General features: G+C 43.7%; 1 protein-coding gene across 1 annotated transcript in view; it reads left to right on the forward strand.

Moving 5' to 3' along the window:
• Positions 1-20,090, forward strand: part of ATP10A (ATPase phospholipid transporting 10A (putative)) — a 163,463-nt gene that overhangs the window by 82,243 nt on the left and 61,130 nt on the right. The window contains exons 5-7 of the mRNA XM_075852595.1: positions 2,934-3,065; positions 18,762-18,892; positions 19,782-20,034. Of these exons, the coding sequence (XP_075708710.1) occupies positions 2,934-3,065; positions 18,762-18,892; positions 19,782-20,034 (516 nt within the window). The remainder of the gene's footprint in view (positions 1-2,933; positions 3,066-18,761; positions 18,893-19,781; positions 20,035-20,090) is intronic.

Genomic DNA, 20,090 nt, shown 5'->3' on the forward strand with positions numbered 1-20,090 from the left:
AGTATATTAGTAAGTTACTTCGTTTCACATAAATATATTATTGCAATGCAATTTTTGGTCCCCGGATAACCCCTTTAAATCCTGGGTTGCACATCCAGCATAAAGTCATGTGGCTAAAGTTTTGACCTGTGTTTTTTTTTTTTTTGTTGTTTTTTTTCACCCTTTTTCCAAATACAGTCAACACTGTCCAAACCAGTGGTCCCCAAACCTTCGTAGGTTGCGAGCAACTTTGAAATATAGTAGATGGTGTTGAGCCATACTGAATAGTGAAAGTGAAGAATCCTAATAAATGCCTAGTGATATGGCTTACACTATAGTGTTAACTGTCAGTGTTCGGGTATGTTCACTCAACTTATTTTCGGGCCAAAGAACGGTCGAAAAATCGGAAGCAGAATGCCTCCAAACATTTGCCCATTGATTTCAATGGGAAAAACGGCATTCTATTCTGACGGGCCGTTTTTTTACAAAGTGCATGTCACTTCTTGGGACGTTTTTGGATCCGTTTTTCATAGACTCTATACAAAAACAGCTCCGTATTTTCAGATGTTTTTTGTTTTGTGTGTGCACATAACCTTATGGTTTTGACCCCAGTACCTAATGTGAGGACTTCCTCCCGAGCCACTGTTTGGGGATTCTTGGTCTAGACTAATAAGTGTCATAATAGCATGTTATGGCGGTTGTAACTGCATTTTAACAAAGTCGCTAAAGGATTCAGTCAACTACAACCAACACAGTCGAGTCACATTATTATGACCACCATCTAATATCCAGAGTAACCGCCGTGTGCAGCACGGACAGCAGCTAGACGGGCTGGGAGTGACTCAATAAGGTGTTAAGTTGTCTCCGGTATCTGGAGCCATGCTGACTGCAGTGCATCCCACATTTGCTGCTGACTGCGTGGAGGAGGGATCCATAGAGCGAAAAAGAAGATCGAGGTGGTCCCACAGATACTCAATTGAGTTCAAATCTGGCAAATTAGGGGGCCAGTGAAGTTCTTTGAAGTCTTGGTCGTGCTCTTCCAACCACTGTCAGACATTTCTAGCCGTGTGACATGTTGCGTTGTTTTGCTTGTCTTGCTGGAAGATTCTATCTGCCCCAGGGAAGACAAACCGCATGTATGGGTGGATGTGATCTACAACAATGGATTCATACCAAAGTCGGTTCAGAGAGTCTACCGCATGGTCTACCACAATATTTTTATTTTTGTCTGGGTGGTTACAATTGCAGAGCTACGATTTTTTTTTTTTTACATTTTTTTTTTTTAAATAGTCTTTTCTATTTTTATTTTATAGCCAAACATTGTTTGATTTTAATTTTTAGTGCTTTGGGATACTTATCACTGTATCACTGACTGGAATTCTTTTAGGCCTTAAAGAGGCTCTGTCACCAGATTTTGCAACCCCTATCTGCTATTGCAGCAGATCGGCGCTGCAATGTAGATTACAGTAACGTTTTTATTTAAAAAAAACGAGCATTTTTGGCCAAGTTATGACCATTTTTGTATTTATGCAAATGAGGCTTGCAAAAGTCCACGTGGGCGTGTATTATGTGCGTACATCGGGGCGTTTTTACTAGCTGGGCGTTCTGACGAGAAGTATCATCCACTTCTCTTCAGAACGCCCAGCTTCTGGCAGTGCAGACACAGCCGTGTTCTCGAGAGATCACGCTGTGACGTCACTCACTTCCTGCCCCAGGTCCTGCATCGTGTCGGCCACATCGGCACCAGAGGCTACAGTTGATTCTGCAGCAGCATCAGCGTTTGCAGGTAAGTAGCTACATCGACTTACCTGCAAACGCCGATGCTGCTGCAGAATCAACTGTAGCCTCTTGTGCCGATGTGTCCTCGCTCGTCCGACACGATGCAGGACCTGTGAGTGACGTCACAGCGTGATCTCTCGAGAACACGCTCTGTGTCTGCACTGCCAGAAGCTGGGCGTTCTGAAGAGAAGTGGATGATACTTCTCGTCAGAACGCCCAGCTAGTAAAAGTAGTAAAAACGCCCCGATGTACGCACATAATACACGCCCAGTTGTACTTTTACTTTTAAACACGCCCACTTGGACTTTTGCAAGCCTCATTTGCATAAATACAAAAATGGTCATAACTTGGCCAAAAATGCTCGTTTTTTAAAAATAAAAACGTTACTTTAATCTACATTGCAGCGCCGATCTGCTGCAATAGCAGATAGGGGTTGCAAAATATGATGACAGAGCCTCTTTAAGCCTGGCATGGCCTAATCGGTATGTACCTATGGCAGACCTGGGGCCTTCATCAGGCCCCCGGCTGCCATGGTTACCCATTGGCACACAGCGATTGCGCCAAAGGACTGAGGGAAGGAGACCCCTCTTTCAAACTCTTTTAGATCTTGCAGTCACTATTTCCCACGCATCTAAAGGGTTAAACATCCGGATTAGAAGTTTCGATTAATATTATGTTTTGCAGTTAGAAGACCAGAATTGGGACGTAGTTGTATGTCCAAATTCATGAAAGGGGTTAATGGCACACAGTCCGCTTCAAGTTTAGTATGGTCACTAGTCTTGCAATATTTGTTAGCCACGCAGTTCCTGGACTATATGCTTTTGGATATGGTAAGTATGCATACATTTCTGTGTACCCGGTTATATTGACAATGATTTTGCATGTCATTTTATGGTATTTTTTTATTTATTTTTTTGTCTAGCAGTTTTTAATCTTTGTCTATTTACTCAAATAAAAGTTTGTGTACATTTGGAATATAGCCTTCGTGTATAATTGCATTTGTTCACACAATCTTTGTCTTTCCTTTTGCATATTGGCCATTCTCATAATTGTATATTTTTCATTTGCATATAAAGGTTGCATATGAAGTTGCACAGATGAGTGAATAGAATAGCTGTAATGAAGCTGGTTGTGTCTTTTGTCATACTTTATTAATGTCTTTCTCACTTTTGTAGGCCATGAGACCAAAGCATTGTTAAACAACAACGGACCTCGTTATAAACGTAGTAAGCTTGAAAGGCAGATGAATACAGATGTCTTCTGGTGTGTGCTAATACTCCTCATTATGTGCCTGCTCTCTGCCATTGGTAAGAAGCGCTCTTTACTCATTACCTACAGCCTTTAATAGTTGTAGCGCTGTAAAATCCAAATGTTACATGCATGAATATTTTTTTTAGTCTTCACATTGTATTTCTGTGAGACCGGTCTCATGGCAAAACTGTGTGTGTGCGCGTGTGCAGGCCTTAGGTTGAATGGCGCCCTGTGCGGGATTCTCTATTGCTGCCCTCCACAAACCCAAAAAATTAACTATATATATATATATATATATATATATATATATATATATATATATATATATTGACATGCACATACTGGAACATATATACTATACATACATAGAGGCACATATTTAGACATGCAGGCAAATATTTATATATATATATATCACACACACACACACACACACACACACACACACACACACACACACACACACACACACACACACATGAGGCATGTATGCACACATAATGGGTCACATACAAATTCATATAGGTAAATATATGGACATACAGACCCACATCTACCCACACAGGCACATATATATATATATATATATATATATATATATATATATATATATATATATATATATATATATATATACACACACACACACACACGAATAGTTACTTACAGTCCTATGTAACACCACAGATGCACAGTGGTAACTCTCTGTGTACAGATAATGTAGTAGATGTTACCTGCAGCCCTATGTAACACCTGAGATAACACACTTAGTGATAACTGATTACAGATGATGTATATGTGTTCCCTGCAGTCATACGTACCACCGCAGATAACACACATAGGGATAACTCTCTGATTACAGAACGTATTCATATTACCTGCATTCCTACGTAAAGTAACACCACAGATAAAACACTGTGGCACATGCAATATTGTTGGAATGCACATCCGCCATACATACACGGATAGTGTTAAAGTGGTTGTCCGGGTTTAGACTTGTTATATGGCAGCAGGAGGGGAGGGCTTCAAATAAAAAAGCAGCCCATACTTACCATGGCCGGCGTCGGCACCCGGCGAACCCAGGCGAGTGCCGGAGCCCACTACACTTGGGTGGGCCCACTCGGCCACCAGGTGCTGACGCTGCCGTCGTCCATATATGGACAGTGATGTCAGGAGGAGTCCCCGGCAGAGCGCTAGAAGCGGTTCTGCTCCGGGACTCCGTCTCTGGGGAAGCCTCCAACATCACTGCCCATACAGTATATGGACAGTGATGTCAGAAGCAGAGCAGGAGTCCCGGGGCAGAGTGCTACCGTGTTTCCCCGATAGTAAGACACCCCCGATTGTAAGACGTATCGGGGGTTTCAGGTGGGTCGGCTAATATAAGCTGTACCCCGAAAGTAAGACATATGTCTTACTTTCGGGGAAACACGGGGGTATTGCCGCCTCCTGCCCACTTCCGCGCCGCCCCCCTCTCCATACGTCACCGCGCAGAAATACGGTAATGCAGGATAAAAGTTAAAGAAATTCATACTTACCCGGCCGTTGTCTTGGTGACGCGTCCCTCTCTTCACATCCAGCCCGACATCCCTGGATGACGCGGCAGTCCATGTGACCGCTGCAGCCTGTGATTGACCTGTGATTGGCTGCAGCGGTCACATGGCCTGAAACGTCATCCAGGGATGTCAGGCCGGATGTCGAGAGGGACGCGTCACCAAGGCAACGGCCGGGAGACCGGACTGGAGGAAGCAGGAAGTTCTTGGTAAGTATGAACGTCTTTTCTTTTTTTTCCAATATAAGACATACCCCGAAAGTAAGACATAGTGGGGCTTTTGGGGATAAAAAGAAAGTAAGACACTGTCTTACTTTCGGGGAAACACGGTAGTAGTGCTCTGCCCGGGACTATGGCTCTGTTGCTGCCTCGGAAACCACTGTCCACATATGTGGATGCGAGGGGCTGCTCCTGAAGCGGATTGCCCACCCAGGGTGTTGGCAATGCTCTGGCTGGGGATTCCACTCCTAGATGAAACCCCAAAGGTGCAACCTACAGGGAGGGTGGCTGTGTGGCACTACAAGGGAGGGTGGCTGTGTGGAACTACCTGGGAGGGGGGCTGTGTGGCACTACCTGGGAGGGGGTGCTGTGTGGCACTACCTGGGAGGGGTGGCTTTGTGGCACTACCTGGGTGGGGAGGGCTGTGTGGCTCTATCTACAGAGGATTCTAAACTTATGGGGGTACAAACTGGGGCCCTAACTTCTATATGGGGGCACAAAGTGACGTTTTCTGCCATTTTACTGCCACAAAGGGGTCTACTAAGTCTTGTGTCGCCCGAGGGCCCACATATACCTGGAGCCGGCCCTGATACTTACCTCTTTCCTGCTCTGGGGTCTTCTGTCATCTCTGTTCTGTGTGTACACAGAGTGACTGCAGCGGTGAAATCACATTGACAGTACATCACTAATTACTGGTCTCTGCTGAACATCGCTGAGCCTATTAATAGGCTGCAGCGGTGGTGTACGGTCAACATGATGTCACCGCTATATACAAACAGAGAACAGATCTGATGGGAGCCCCCAGCACAGGAACGTCTGGGAGGAGAGAAGTAAGTAGAAGTTATTTTTTTTAATTTTTATTTTAACTCCTCCTGCTGCTTCAACAAAATGTTTAATCTGTATTCTGGACAACCGCTTTAAAGCTATGCACACCTTTTGAAATCGAGTTGTTTTTTTTTGTTTTTTTTTTAATAGTCAGTGTGTTTTATGCAACTTTCTAAAATACTTTGTATTAAAAACTATTTTTACATTTTGAGATACAGCTGCTTTGTATTCTGTATACAGAGCAGCCGTATCTAGCGCTAAGACCAGAATCTGTGGGACTGAAGGGGTCAGTGTCAGCAGGTCCTTTGTCTCTGACATGCAGGATCTATCTCAAAAAGTAAAAATAGTTTAATAAGGCTCCGTTCACATGTCCGTCGGGGCTACGTTCCGGCGTTCCATCTGAGCTTTCCGTCAGAACGGAACCCTGACTGAATCAATACGGTAGTCAACTGTGCTTTTCATGCCATCAATTCGACGGAACCCTTGCACAACGGAGACAAACGGAAACCATTTGCACCTGATCCGTCCGCATTAAAATCAATGGTGATGCAAACGAAGACATATGGTTTCCGTTTGTTTGTCAGGGTTCAGTTTTGATGGCAAGCTCAGATGGAACGCCTGAACGGAGCCCCGACGCAGATGTGAACGAAGTCTTAAATGTAATTACAAAGTTGCACCAAACACAATGATTTTTATAAAAGCATCTTTTGTCACAGAAGAACAATAACGGGGCAACAAAATGGCAAATGGGCATCAAGGGGGCACTGAATAGAAGGACACTAAAAGGGGAATAAGTGGCAAATCGGCACCAAGGTGGCACTGAATCCTCTGTCCATTTGCCATTATTGCCCTTTTTAGAACCCCATCAGTTCCCCCATTCAAACAATGTCCAGTCAGTGACTGACCTGCTGGGCTTCTGGCAAACGCTGCCTGCTGGAGCTGCCCTGAAGAAAATGTTCCCTCGGTGTCCCCACCAGCCCTGGAAACGCACAGGAAGCGCGGTGTCTCCTTCCTGTATTGCGTCCTGAATGATGTAATCACGCCTGTCTCGTCATTCAGAACGCAGGACAGAGTGGTGGCCAGGGCGCGGGGCAGCCAGTATTGAGGTCGGTGCAGTAAGTGAGTGGCGCCTGACCCGCTGGAGCCCTGAGTAATGGCCATGTCACGGGGCATGCACACCTGGTGGCACCCACACCTGGTGGCACCTTCCTTACAGTGCGGCGGGTGGCGCCCTGTGCGACCGCACTGGTTGCACGTACCGAATTCCGGCCGTGTGTGTGTGTGTGTGTGTGTGTGTGTGTGTATATGTATATATATGTGTATATGTATATATATATATATATATATATATATGTATGTATATGTCTTTTTTGTTTGCTGTAATCTGTGCGAGTAGTTGATCAAAGCAAGAGCTTCTTAAAAACATATACTTGCTATTTGAAATGTATCCACCACTTGAAGGATTATACAAATTAAACACTTTCCAGTGTTGCATTCTATTGTAATGCAATAAGAGATATTGACTGTGATACCATTTTTTTTCTAAATTAAAGACCTAGTATGTGCTCCTTGGATATATTGGATATAACAAGTAACTGTACTTTCTGTGAACTTTTGATATGTCATAGCGACACCCACCATCGCTAAAACTATGCTCTGCACCTTCGGTTATGATCGGTTCACCTGGTCAGCCTGAAGATGAGCTCATAGACGTTCTATGTGAGCCCTTCTTCTGGCTGACTAGAAGAGACAATCGCAGCGGAAGGTGCGGAGTGCTTTTGCCCCTAAGGCCCCATGCACACGATCGTATTTTTGCAGCCGTAATTCACCCGCAAATCTGCGAGTGAATTGCGGCTTCATTGATTTCAATGGGTCCGTGCATTGCCCAGGAGCCTGGACCGCAGACAGAACGGACATGTCTTATTACGGCCGCGTTCTGCGGTCCAGGCTCAAAGAAATGAATGCACGCGGGTGCAACTCCACGGCCGTCTGAGCCGCAAATCATGGCTGTGCACACCACTACGGTGGTTGTGTATGAGGCCTAAGGGTATGTTCACATGTGTACGTCCGTTACGGCTGAAATTACAGAGCGGTTTTCAGGAGAAAACCGCTCCTGAATTTCAGACGTAATGGCAAGTGCAGGCGTTTTTCGCAGCGTCCATTACGGACGTAATTGGAGCTGTTTTTCTATGGAGTCAATGGAAAACTGCTCCAATTAAGTCCCAAGAAGTGACAGGCACTTCTTTGACACGGGCGTCTTTTTTTTAGGCACCGTCTTTTGACAGCGGCACGTAAAAAAAAATGACCGTCGGCACAGTACATCGTAAAACCCATTCAAATGAAGGGGCAGATGTTTGCCGATGCTTTCAAGCAGTATTTTCGGCCGTAATTCCAGCAAAAAAAAGCCTGAATTACGTCCATAAATAGTGCGTGTGAACATACCCTTACTCTTAAATTGCAATTTGTAAAATCCAGTATTGGCTGCACAGCTAGCTTTTGGTTGATCATATGACATCATTGCCAGCTTCATGTAATGTTACTGAGTAATCCTGTGTTGATCATTGTGTGCCTATCCCAGTAATAGTTAGCAGCCTCGATCAAACATGTCATTGAGCAATTAGACTGAGTGGCAAGTTAATCATTGTTTTACTACTAAGCAATACCGCCTTTAGGAATTTGTGATTTTGTTTTTATTAATGCAGCAGATTAACATTTCTATATTAGTCACGTTGTGTTATGCTCAAAACGTATATTTAACTTTGGAAATACACCGTCTAAAAATATGGCACTCACTAGCATATTGACTCAGCCCTGGGAATGTAGATGTATAGCTTTCTGACTCATGGATTTCTTTATTAAATCATTAATATTGCTTTAAGAGATATGCATTGGGCATTCACTATTCAGAAAGATGTCTCAATTAACATATCCCTTCAACTAATCTGGGTGATACTAACAATCCGGCTATTTAGTTTGAGAGTTGTTTATCTAAAGGTAACGTATTACATTGTTACATAGCCCACCTTTCTCAGATCAAATATACATCATTCATTGCTTGATTAGTTATAACCCTCAATGCCATTTGTCTGTAAATAAACCTCTAGCCCTCTTTTTTTAAATGCCGACATAGTATCTGCCATTACTACTTCTTAGGTTGGGACATTCTGTAGCTTGACTACTCTAACTGTAAAGAACCCTTTCCTATATTGAGGTCTGAAGCTCCTTTTCACCAGACGCAAGTTCTGTGTTAGCCAAGGCTTCAGAAGAGAAGGATGTAGGGGTACTGATTTCTGACAGTTTTACAATCAGTCAGTGTGGCCAGGCATTAGGAAAGCCAATAGAAAGAGGGAGATTGTGTTACCACTGTATAGAGCTCTAGTGAGACCACATTTGCAATGCTGTGTTTAGTTCTGGAGACCTCACCTACATAAGTCATTGATGAAATAAAACAGGTTTCAAAGACCGGCTACAAAAAGTCCATAAAACAGGAGGGACTTAAAGAACTTTATTTGTATAGCCATGAGGAAAGACGGGACAGGGGTACGTGATTGAAACCCTAAAATATGTTAGTGTTAAAAAAGGTACAGGATGGAAGTGTTTTTACAAGAACAAGTTTACACAATCTGCAATTAGTTGGGGGAAAATCAGAAGCAATGTCAGAAAATATTGATTTATTGAAAGAACGGTAGATGCTTGGAACAAGTTTCCCGCAGATGTGGTTGGAAAATCAACAGTGAGTGAATTTAAACATGCCTAGAATGCCCTAAGATATAGTAATAAAGTTTATAATTAATAAATAAAAATCCCAAGTAAAGAAAAATGAAAAACCCACTTTTTCCCCTTACAAAATGCTTTATTATGTAAAAACCCCCAAAATGTACAACAATTACACACTTTTGGTATGGCCACGTCCGTTATGACCCCGCCTGTAAAGCAATTACATTATTTAACCCGCACGGTAAAAGCCGTAAAAAATAAAATAAAAAACAATGCCAGGAATGCTGTTTTCTGTTCATTCTGCCTTTAAAAAACACATTGATAAACAGTGATCAAAAAGTCACATGAACTCCAAAATGGTACCAATAAAAACTACAATCGTCCCACAAAAAAAAGCCCTCATACAGCTGCATTTGCAAAAAAATAAAAAAGTTATCGCTCTTCAAATATTGAGACACAAACAATTTTTTTTTCAAAATTAAGTGTTTTTACTGTGTAAAAGTAGTAAAACCTAAAACTATATAAATGTAGTATCTCTGCAATCGTAACGACCCGCTGAATAAATGTGTTGTTATTTACACCACACGGTAAAAAGCGTAAATTTAGGTTGCAAAAAAGTGTGCCGAAGTTGCTGATCTTTTTTTTTCTATCCCCCCCCCCCCCCCCCAAAAAAAATGGTCTATCCATTAATAACTGAACGGTGGTGTCTGACTCTCGCCAGCCCCGCCCATCAGCTGTTTTGAAGCGCTGCCTTCCTTTCACTCCTGTCACTGCTCTGCACTGTAAAACCCTGACACATGTGGGGGGAGTTCACAGGAATCCCGCCTTCTCCCATTCATTCGAATGCAAGAAGGCTGGAAAACTGTTGTGAACCACCGCTACATGTGTGTCAGGGTTTTGCATTACGGAGCAGTGACAGGGATGAAGGGGAAGCGAGTGCCGATGGTTGGACCCCCACCAATCCGATACTGATGGCCTATCCTGAAGATAGGCCATCAATTTTTTTTTCTCACTAGAAAACCCCTTTAGCGCGCGGTCTATATAGCCTAAAATCTTATTTGCTTTTACAGCTGCTGCTTGATACCGAGTACAGCTTCTTGGCCTACTTGTAATCAAACTACCCTAGTTGTTCCCTTGTTTTGTTATCCCCAGTTTTATTCCATTTAATGTATATTCGGTTATACTACTATTGTGGCCTATTAGTATTACTTAGCATTTATCAACATTAATGGGAAGGTGTCATGAATTTTTTTAATTATTATTATTATTATTATTATTATTATTATTATTATATTGCTTTTAATAAAATATAAACAAAATTTTTATTTATTAGTGTTCCAGGACACTGTGTACTGTGTTCTTACTTTTACTTCTCTATGGGGGCTGTCATTTTTTTTTTTTCGTTTCTGTATGTGTCGATTTAACGACACATACAGAGATGGAATACGGCACATACAAACCCATAGAGAATGCGACCGGAAGCCGTTCCATTCACAGAAGCGTACGCCATCTGTGTGGGAACGCCACATGCGCCGCTCCCACGAAGACCAAAACAAAGCTTGTTTGTACAGCGAAATCCGGTGCTATTTTCATGTGGACTGGAAGCCACTGCCGGACAGTAAGATGACGACTTCCGGCCGCGGCTTCCGGCCATATCTTCAATGAAGCGAAGGCGCAAGGAGCGTAGACCAGCGGCGGCGGCAAGTTTAGGTGATTTATGTTCGTGTATGTGATGTGTGTATTATGTTCATATATGTTCGTGTGATACTGTCTGCTGAGCCCTGTATGTAATCCTCCTACACTGTGCAGTCGCTCAGAAACTGGCGGCACACAGCGTAGGAGGTTTGAAGACCTTCAAACCACTCCTTCTCCTGGCACTAGCAAGAAGAAGTGAGGGGGGGGGATTGTGTGAGGACACTAGAGAATAGTGTGTCCACCCCAAATTTGCAGCACAAATCAATGAGGTTACTTTACCACAGTGACCATGATGGAATTTTGGGTAATGCTCCCTCTAGTGACCAGCACCTGGAAATCTAATTTATAATATTTCCTGACTTGTGGAAAAAAATGAAAACAATGTGTAATCACTCAAATACTAATTTGTTTAACTGAAAAAAAAATTAAAATTTCTAGAGACACATTACCTTTAAATTTCATCTGCAATGTTGTTGCCCATGCTGTTATCTTATCAAGATCCTTCTGTAATATTTTACAATTAAACTGAGTTTTAAATATGCTACAAAGTTTTGTATCCGCACAACTGACACCTTTCAATCCCACCAGGAAGGTCATTAATAAAAAGATTAACCTGATGACTACGATCCCACTCATTTAACCCCTGTGATGCCGCGGTCAATAGCGACTTTAGACTCCTTCCCCAACAGCTAATGAAGGCCCCCAGAACTGCCATTCTTGTGCTCCTATTAAGTTTTGCCAGAGGCAGGGCTTAAAGAGGCTCTGTCACCAGATTATAAGTGCCCGCTCTCCTACATAATGTGATTGGCGCTGTAATGTAGATCACAGCAGTGGTTTTTATTTACATAAACAATCAATTTTGAGCAAGTTATGACCGATTTTAGATTTATGCTAATGACTTAATGCCCAACTGGGCGTTTTTTAGCTTTTGACCAAGTGGGCGTTGTAAAGAGAAGTGTATGACGCTGACCAATCAAAAAAGAGCCACAAAGCTAATAAGTGGCATGGAGAATCTAAGTTATGTGGAAAGATTAAAAGAATTAAACCGATTTAGCCTTTAAAAAAGACGACTCAGGCCTCATGCACACGACCGTAAAAACACCCGTTATTGCGGGTCGTTATTACGACCCGCAATAACGGGCTCATAGGCTTCTGTTAGCCACGGGTACCTTCCCGTTTGCTCACGGGAAGGTACCCGTGCCGTTAAAAAAGATAGAACATGCCCTATTTCATGCCGTAATAACGGCACGGGCATCCCATAGAAGTCTATGGGGCTCCCGTAATCATGGGTGGCTGCGTGTGTTCACCCGTGATTACGGGAGCGTTGCGAGGTGAGGCGAGGTCAGGGAACTACCCGGTCTGCAGGCCACAGCCCAGTGGCGTAACTACCGCCGGGACTACAATGAAAACTATGGCAGAGCGGGGAGGTATCTCCCCGCTCTGCCATAAACAAGACATGTATCCCCTATCCTGTAAAAAATAAAAATAAAAGACGTTCATACTTACCGACAACTTCCTGCTTCCTCCAGTCCGGTCTCCCGCCCGTTGCCTTGGTGACGCGTCCCTCTCGACATCCGGGCCGACGTCCTGGATGACGTTTCAGGCCATGTGACCGCTGCAGCCAATCACAGGTCAATCACAGGCTGCAGCGGTCACATGGACTGCCGCGTCATCCAGGGATGTCGGGCTGGATGTGAAGAGAGGGACGCGTCACCAAGACAACGGCCGGGTAAGTATGAATTTCTTTAACTTTTATTACAGAAAAGGCTGTCCCTTCTCTCTATCCTGCACTGATAGAGAGAAGGGGCTGCCGATTAGTGCAGTGCTATTTTGCTGCCAAAAACGTGCTCGTAAATACGGGTGGAATACGTGTGACACCGGACCCATATTTACGAGCACGGGTTCGTAAATACTGGTGCAAAACGGGTGGAATACGTGTGACACCGGACCCGTATTTACGGGTGGGAAAAAATACGGTCGTGTGCATGAGGCCTAAGGGGGGACATGATTAACTTATATAAATATATTAATGGCACATACAAAAAATATGGTGAAATCCTGTTCCTTGTAAAACCCCCTTAAATAACAAGGGGGCACTCCCTCCGTCTGGAGAAAAAAAGGTTCATCCTGCAGAGGCGACAAATCTTCTTTAGGGCAAAGCCACACGTGGCGGAATTGCTCTTGAATTCCGCTGAGGACACTCCGCAGCGTTAATCCGCAGCGGAGCCGTTTCTCCATTGACTTCCACTTCTATTTAGTAGGGTTCGTTTAGACGAAGCAGAAAATTCCGCTGCGGAGCATAGGCTGCGGTGCGGAATTTGGTGTCCGCAGCATGCACTAGTTGTGGCGGACTGGTTGCGGACTCATGGCGGAATTTCTCCATTGACTTCAATGGAGATTCTAAGTTCCGCAATGAAGTCCGCAGCTGTCATTCACATGTTGTGTGCTGCGGATGCGTCTTGCTTTTTTGACATGACATTTCTTCATTCTGGCTGGACCTATGTATTTCTTGGTCTACAGCCAGACTGAGGAAGTCAATGGGGCTCCGGTAATTACGGGAGCGTTGCTAGGAGACGTCGGTAAATAGTCACTGTCCAGGGTGCTGAAAGAGTTAAGCGATCGGCAGTAACTGTTTCTGCACCCTGGACAGTGACAACCGATCCCAATATACAGCAACCTGTAAAAAAAATAGAAGTTCATACTTACCAAGAACTCCCTGCTTCTGTCTCCAGTCCGGCTTCCCAGGATGACGTTTCAGTCTAAGTGACGGCCGCAGCCAATCACAGGCTGCAGCGGTCACATGGACTGCCGCGTCATCCAGGGAGGTCGGGCTGGATGCCGTAAGAGGGACGCGTCACCAAGACAACGGCCGGTAAGTATGAAATTCGTTTACTTTCACTAGGGAAAGTGCTGGCCCTTCTCTCTATCCTGCACTGATAGAGAGAAGGGAAGCACTTTTACCGCAGTCCGCAGCAGCTAGTCCGCATCAATTTACTGCACATTTTGGGCAGATCCGCCGCAGAATCTGCAACGCAGATTCTGTGCGGCATTGATGCGGACAGTTGCGGAGGAAATCCGCCACGTGTGGGCATGCCCTTACTGTGAGAACTGTGAATCTATGGAATAGTCTACCGCAGGAGCCTGTCACAGCAGGGACAGTAGATGGCTTTATAAAAGGCTTAGATAATTTCCTAGAACAAAAAAATATTAGCACCTATGGGTAGAAATTTTTCCCTTCCCTTTTCCCATCCCTTAGTTGAACCTAATGGACGTGTCTTTTTTTTCAACCGTACAAACTATGTAGCCTCATCCAGTCCCTCTCCCCGGCTCTCACCTGACTAAAAATGTTAACCTCTCTCTTTCTTCCGGAATCTTTCCCTCCTCCTTTAAAGAGGCTCTGTCACCACATTATAAGTGCCCTATCTCCTATATAAGGAGATCGGCGCTGTAATGTAGGTGACAGTAATGCTTTTTATTTAAAAAAAACAATCTTTTTCACAACGTTAGGAGCGATTTTGGTTTATGCTAATGAGCTCTCTTAATGCCCAAGTGGGCGTACTTTTACTTTCGACCAAGTGGGCGTTGTACAGAGGAGTGCATGACGCTGACCAATCGGCATCATGCACTCCTCTCCATTCATTTACACTACACTAGCGATATAGATATATCGCTATGTGCAGCCTCATACACAAGCCCTAACATTACTAGTGTCCTGATAATGAATACACATGACTATCCAGCCTGGACGTCATGTGTACTCAGAATCCTGACACTTCTATCTTTTTTTTTTTTGTGAGATTCCGGCAAGTGAAACCAAATCTCGCGAGATTACGGAGCTAAACGAGATTTCGTTTCACTTGCCGGTATCTCACAAAAAAAATTCAGAAGTGTCAGTACAGGTGCGGCGCTGTGTCTCCAATCCGGACACTCCTTCTGTCCTGAGATGACCCGACGGGGGAGGCGGGTGTCAGAGCCACCCACCGCCATCACTGCAGACAGAACCACACAACTACGGCATGAGGGCAGGGCTTGTCCTGAGTGCACTGTCTCTTGTTATGGACAGATTTATAGTCACATGAAACCCGTCTGATGAACCGGTAACCTAGGTCCAATCACATGACAGAGGGGATCCCCAAAAACCCTGTGCACCCTCAGCCTGTCCATCCAGCCTTTTCCTGGTTATATCTGCTTCTGGGAAAGCTGGGTGCCCACCATTACCCCTCCTACTGGAGTGTTTAGGCATGTGACTAATGAACCTCTCACACTCCAGTAGGAGGGATAATGGTGGTCACCCAGCTTTCCCAGACCCCTGAACGATAAATCTTTCTAGTTGTGCTGAGACTGAGAGGTTCATTAGTCACATCCCCAAACAGTCTCAGCACAACTAGAGATTTACCGTTCAGGGCTTTCCCTGTAGAGTTGCATCATGTGTCCTTCATACAGGGGGTCCCGTCGGGGGGGGGGGGGCGGTCCCCGCTGTCTATAACATAATGTCCTCTCTCTAGCTGAAACTGAAGCTTTCTAAAACTGAGCTCCGTGTGTTCCCGCCATATACTAACCTACATAAACCTGATGTCTCCGTCTCAGTGGCATTGCCATAACTCCCAGGCAGCATGCCCGCTGTCTTGGGGTTATTGTTGACTCGGATCTTTCCTTTACTTCATACATCCAATCACTTTCACGCTCCTGTCACTTTCACCTCAAAAAAATCTCCAGAATCCGCCATTTTCTTACTGTGGAAACAGCCAAAACTCTCATTGTTGCTCTGATTCATTCTTGTCTCGATTACTGTAACTCATTACTAATCGGTCTTCCACTCACTAAACTCTGCCCTCTCCAATCCATCCTTAATTGAGCAGCCAGGCTAATCTATCTGACCCTCCGCTATACCAAGGCCTCTGCCAGTCACTGCACTGGTTGCCCGTACCGTTCAAAATGATTACTCTCACCCAAAGAGCTCTCTACAGTGCTGCACCACCTTACATCTCCCCCTCATCTCTGTCTGCCACCCTACTCGCGCTCTACGTTCTGCCGACGACCTTACATTAACATCCACCATAATCCGAACTTCCCACTCCCATCTCCCAAGATTTCTCTCGTGCTGCACCAATCCTCTATAAGGCACTACCCAAGGCAAGAAGATCAATTCACAACAGCCACAGTTTTAAAAGTGCCCTGAAAACACATCTTTTTAGACCGGCCTATAACATTACCTAATAGGACTACTTTCCTGGCCCCTCTTTTACATTAGTCATGAGAACTTGACCCCCTTCATTCAGCAGTATCCTCCACACTCCTTGCACCCTAATACACTTCATGTCTGTCATACACACATACTGGCTGGTGACCGGCTCATGCAGCTTTGTGTACGACCCCATATGTATAAAAGATGTCTGGACTGTTGTACTTAACAAGCATTTTTCACATTTTGTGTCTCCCTTATTTCCTCATAGATTGTAAGCTCTTGCATGCAGGGTCCTCACTCCTCTTGTTTGAATTGTAAATTAGTTTTGTCACTATGTCATGTCTGATATTGTCTGTACAATGTACCCCCTGAATTATAAAGTGCTGCGGAATATGTTGGCGCTATATAAATAAAGATTATTATTAATAATATTTTTCTATAATTGTCTCTTTAAATGGTACAGTAAGAGCTAAATTATTATTATTTTTTTTTAAAAACTCTGTATCCATCATGTCTATTTCTTCATATTAATACGGAGGATTGTCTAAAGAAAAGTCCTGGTGGATGACTACTAACTTCACCTCTTTTCAAACTCCCAATTAGTAGGTTTACCGTTCCTGCCCGCTCCATGAATATTTACCCATAATTACTCCACACTGTCAGTCTCCCCTAATGTCTTCATTCAGGACTGGTCTTAGGGGGACAGGTTTTTTGTAAAATCCAGTCTTTTTTTTTTATCTTTTCTATCCTTTCTAAACCATCTATATCCTTCCACATTAGTTACCCGGTCATGCCACTCATCCAGCCAGGTTTCTGTTATGCCCACTACATCATATTCTGTCAGTGATTAGAACCTTAAAGCGTACCTCCAAAGACATTGGCTAAAAATCTTTTTTGCACATCTGAATAGAGCCATTCACTACAATGATGCATATATTCACTATATTATGCACATAGCTACTTTCTAGCCCGAGATCCAGCTGTTATAAATGTCCGAGACTAAATGTTTAATTCATTCATTTTATTTCAAGACACCTTTCGTTCGCCAGCATACATTTTGATATTACCAACCTCCTTTATTTTTTCTAGATCCATATTTATTCCTGGCCCCCTAACTACTTGCGTTGCTAACCCCAGCCCCCACAAAATCCCCATTAAGCCCTGCTTTTGAATCGCCACTTTTCCTACCCTCAGATTCTCCAGCTGTCTATCTATGCTTTCCCCCAGCTCTGCTGCACCCGCCCCATTTAGGAGCCACCCGTTCCTGCCATAGATCCTATAACGGACAGCGAAATTAGACGAGTACTCCGTGAACCCAAACCCTTCCTTCATACACCAATTTCTAAGCCACTTATTTACCCTAAGCTCCTGCTGTCGTTCTAGTGATTCTTGTGACCCTGGTAGTTTTTCTGAAAACAGTACCTCGGAGGTATTACTAAGGCCTCATGCACACGACCGTAGCCGTGTGCACGGCCGTGATTTTCGGGTCGGCCGGCTGCGGACTGTCAGGCTGCCCGCAAATCGCGGGACATGCACATGGCCGCCGCCATTGTTTTCAATGAGCCCGGACCGCAGAACAGGGCCGTAATAAGACATGCCCGTTCTTTCTGCGGTCCGGGCTCCCGGGCCGTGCAAGGACCGCAAAAACTACGGTCGTGTGCATGGCCCCATAGAAAAGAATGGGGCCGCAATTCTCCCGTGGATTTTCGTGGGAATTGCGGCCGCAAAAACACGTTTGTGTGCATGGGGCCTAAGTAATAGTCCATAGTCTATTGTGTGGAATTGCTATGTTTTTCATGAACATGTGTTGTCTGGCATGTCTCGTGGTTTATGGCCATGGCTTTGCATGTATTTGATAAATGAATTTATTGATATTTGAAATGATCACAGACTTTTTTGTTATAAATTCACTACTTTTCGTGCAATAACTTTTAACTAAATGGGGTGTTAAAGCGTTACTATACTTTTGGCAGACTTTTTATATGTCAGAGACATATCAAAAGTTTGGATCGGTGGGGTCCGGGTGCTGAGACGAGACATCCATCGCTGGTGAAACGAAGGTGCAGAAGCGCTCAGTTGAGTGCCCTGCACCTTCGGCTGTGATTGGTGCTCCCTGTCTGAACATCTACGTAAGCCGTCTTCAGTCTGTGAGCCTGAGTGCTGATCACAGCCGAAGAAGCAAAGCGCTAAGCTGAGCACTTCTGCACCTTTGTTTCGGCAACCGTGTGGGGGTTTCAGCACCCAGACCCACACCGATCCAAAATTTTGATGACCGTGTAGTTCCTATTTAACTAGTTATTGATGCCATCCATATACCAAGTATACTAAACGTGGTCCATTAATGGACCAACCTCTGTAAGTGCGCACATAGACCACAATGTAATATAACCATATGACCAGATGTATGTATTGGCTCCGGTAATAATTTAAATGAAACCACTAAAACTTGATTTTTCCTACAATTTCTATACAAAAATATGAATGTCATTCCCTCAGATGCAAACCAATTCCAGTATGTTTGGATTAAAAGACGCCGATAACCATATTCTAATATTTTTTTAGGTCATTCACTCTGGGTATGGCAATATGGAGAAAAGAGACCAGTATTTGATGTCCTTGGGAGCGATGGGAATTACGTGAAACCACTTCTTTCTGCAGTATATTTATTTTTCACCATGATCATTGTTTTACAGGTAACACATTTCTTTTTAATCATCCTTATAGGGGTATTCCCATCTCTGACATTTATGCCATTTAAATAAAACCAGGCAATACAGTTTTGTAAAAGAAATAATTTCAATGTTTTTAATACTGGTATGTGCCATTTAATGTACTTTTTGTACTCCGCTAAAGGAACATCATGTATTATATACCAGAGTATCATAATGTATCAATTCTTCTGGAAACCACTTGAAATCCACAGGCGCACCCCTTCATACATGCTACTATTGGGGCACTTTTTACATCTCCGCTGGGGGCAATATGACTGTGTGCTGGAGATTTGACCATTAGTATGTGCCTAACACTCCTTTTGATCAAAAGTCTGGGGTCGCATGTCACGGTCAAAATGAAAATCACGCTTTTTTGCAGTTATTTCGAAAAACTCATGGCACAAATTTGCAGTTTTGCAGCTGTTTGGGGCAAGTAACGCATTTTGATCGCAACTTGTGAACACAAGCTATAGGTAGGCTATAGCCACCCGCGCTGCCTCTATTATTCAGGAGGCAATAAATAAAAGTTGCTAATACATGCAGCAAAAAAGAGTTTTCTATTACTTCCAAAATATACAATGTGCTAAATGATTCTAACATGGGGGCTGCTTTAGCTAAGATTCTGTAATGTAATGCAAGGTCTGTACAGACACTAATACAGCAGGAGGTTCTAGGAGCTGTAAACGCATGTAAAAACAAATGGGTTTTAAAAAGCTTGAAATGCATCGCGTTTATTCATGTGTTTTAAAAAATAAAAAGTGTGTGTGTGAAGGAGACCTTCGTTCTTGTGTCTCCATTCTAGTGTCTGCTGCTAGACGCTACTATTTAATCTATAGGAAAACATAACCGCACTACCTTTTTGTCTCAACAGGTTCTCATTCCAGTTTCTCTTTATGTTTCCATTGAAATTGTAAAAATTTGCCAAGTGTATTTTATTCACCAAGATAAGGACCTGTATGATGAAGAAACAGACTCCCGTCTTCAGTGTCGAGCTTTGAACATCACTGAAGATTTGGGTCAGATACAGTACATCTTCTCAGACAAAACTGGAACTCTGACTGAGAATAAAATGGTATTTAGAAGATGTACAGTGTCGGGAATTGAGTATTCCCATGATGCTAATGGTGAGTCCCCCATACTGTGTGTGTGTGTGTGTGTGTGTGTGTGTGTGTGTGTGTGT

Source organism: Rhinoderma darwinii, chromosome 2 (assembly GCF_050947455.1).
Source record: "Rhinoderma darwinii isolate aRhiDar2 chromosome 2, aRhiDar2.hap1, whole genome shotgun sequence".
NCBI lineage: Eukaryota > Metazoa > Chordata > Amphibia > Anura > Rhinodermatidae > Rhinoderma > Rhinoderma darwinii.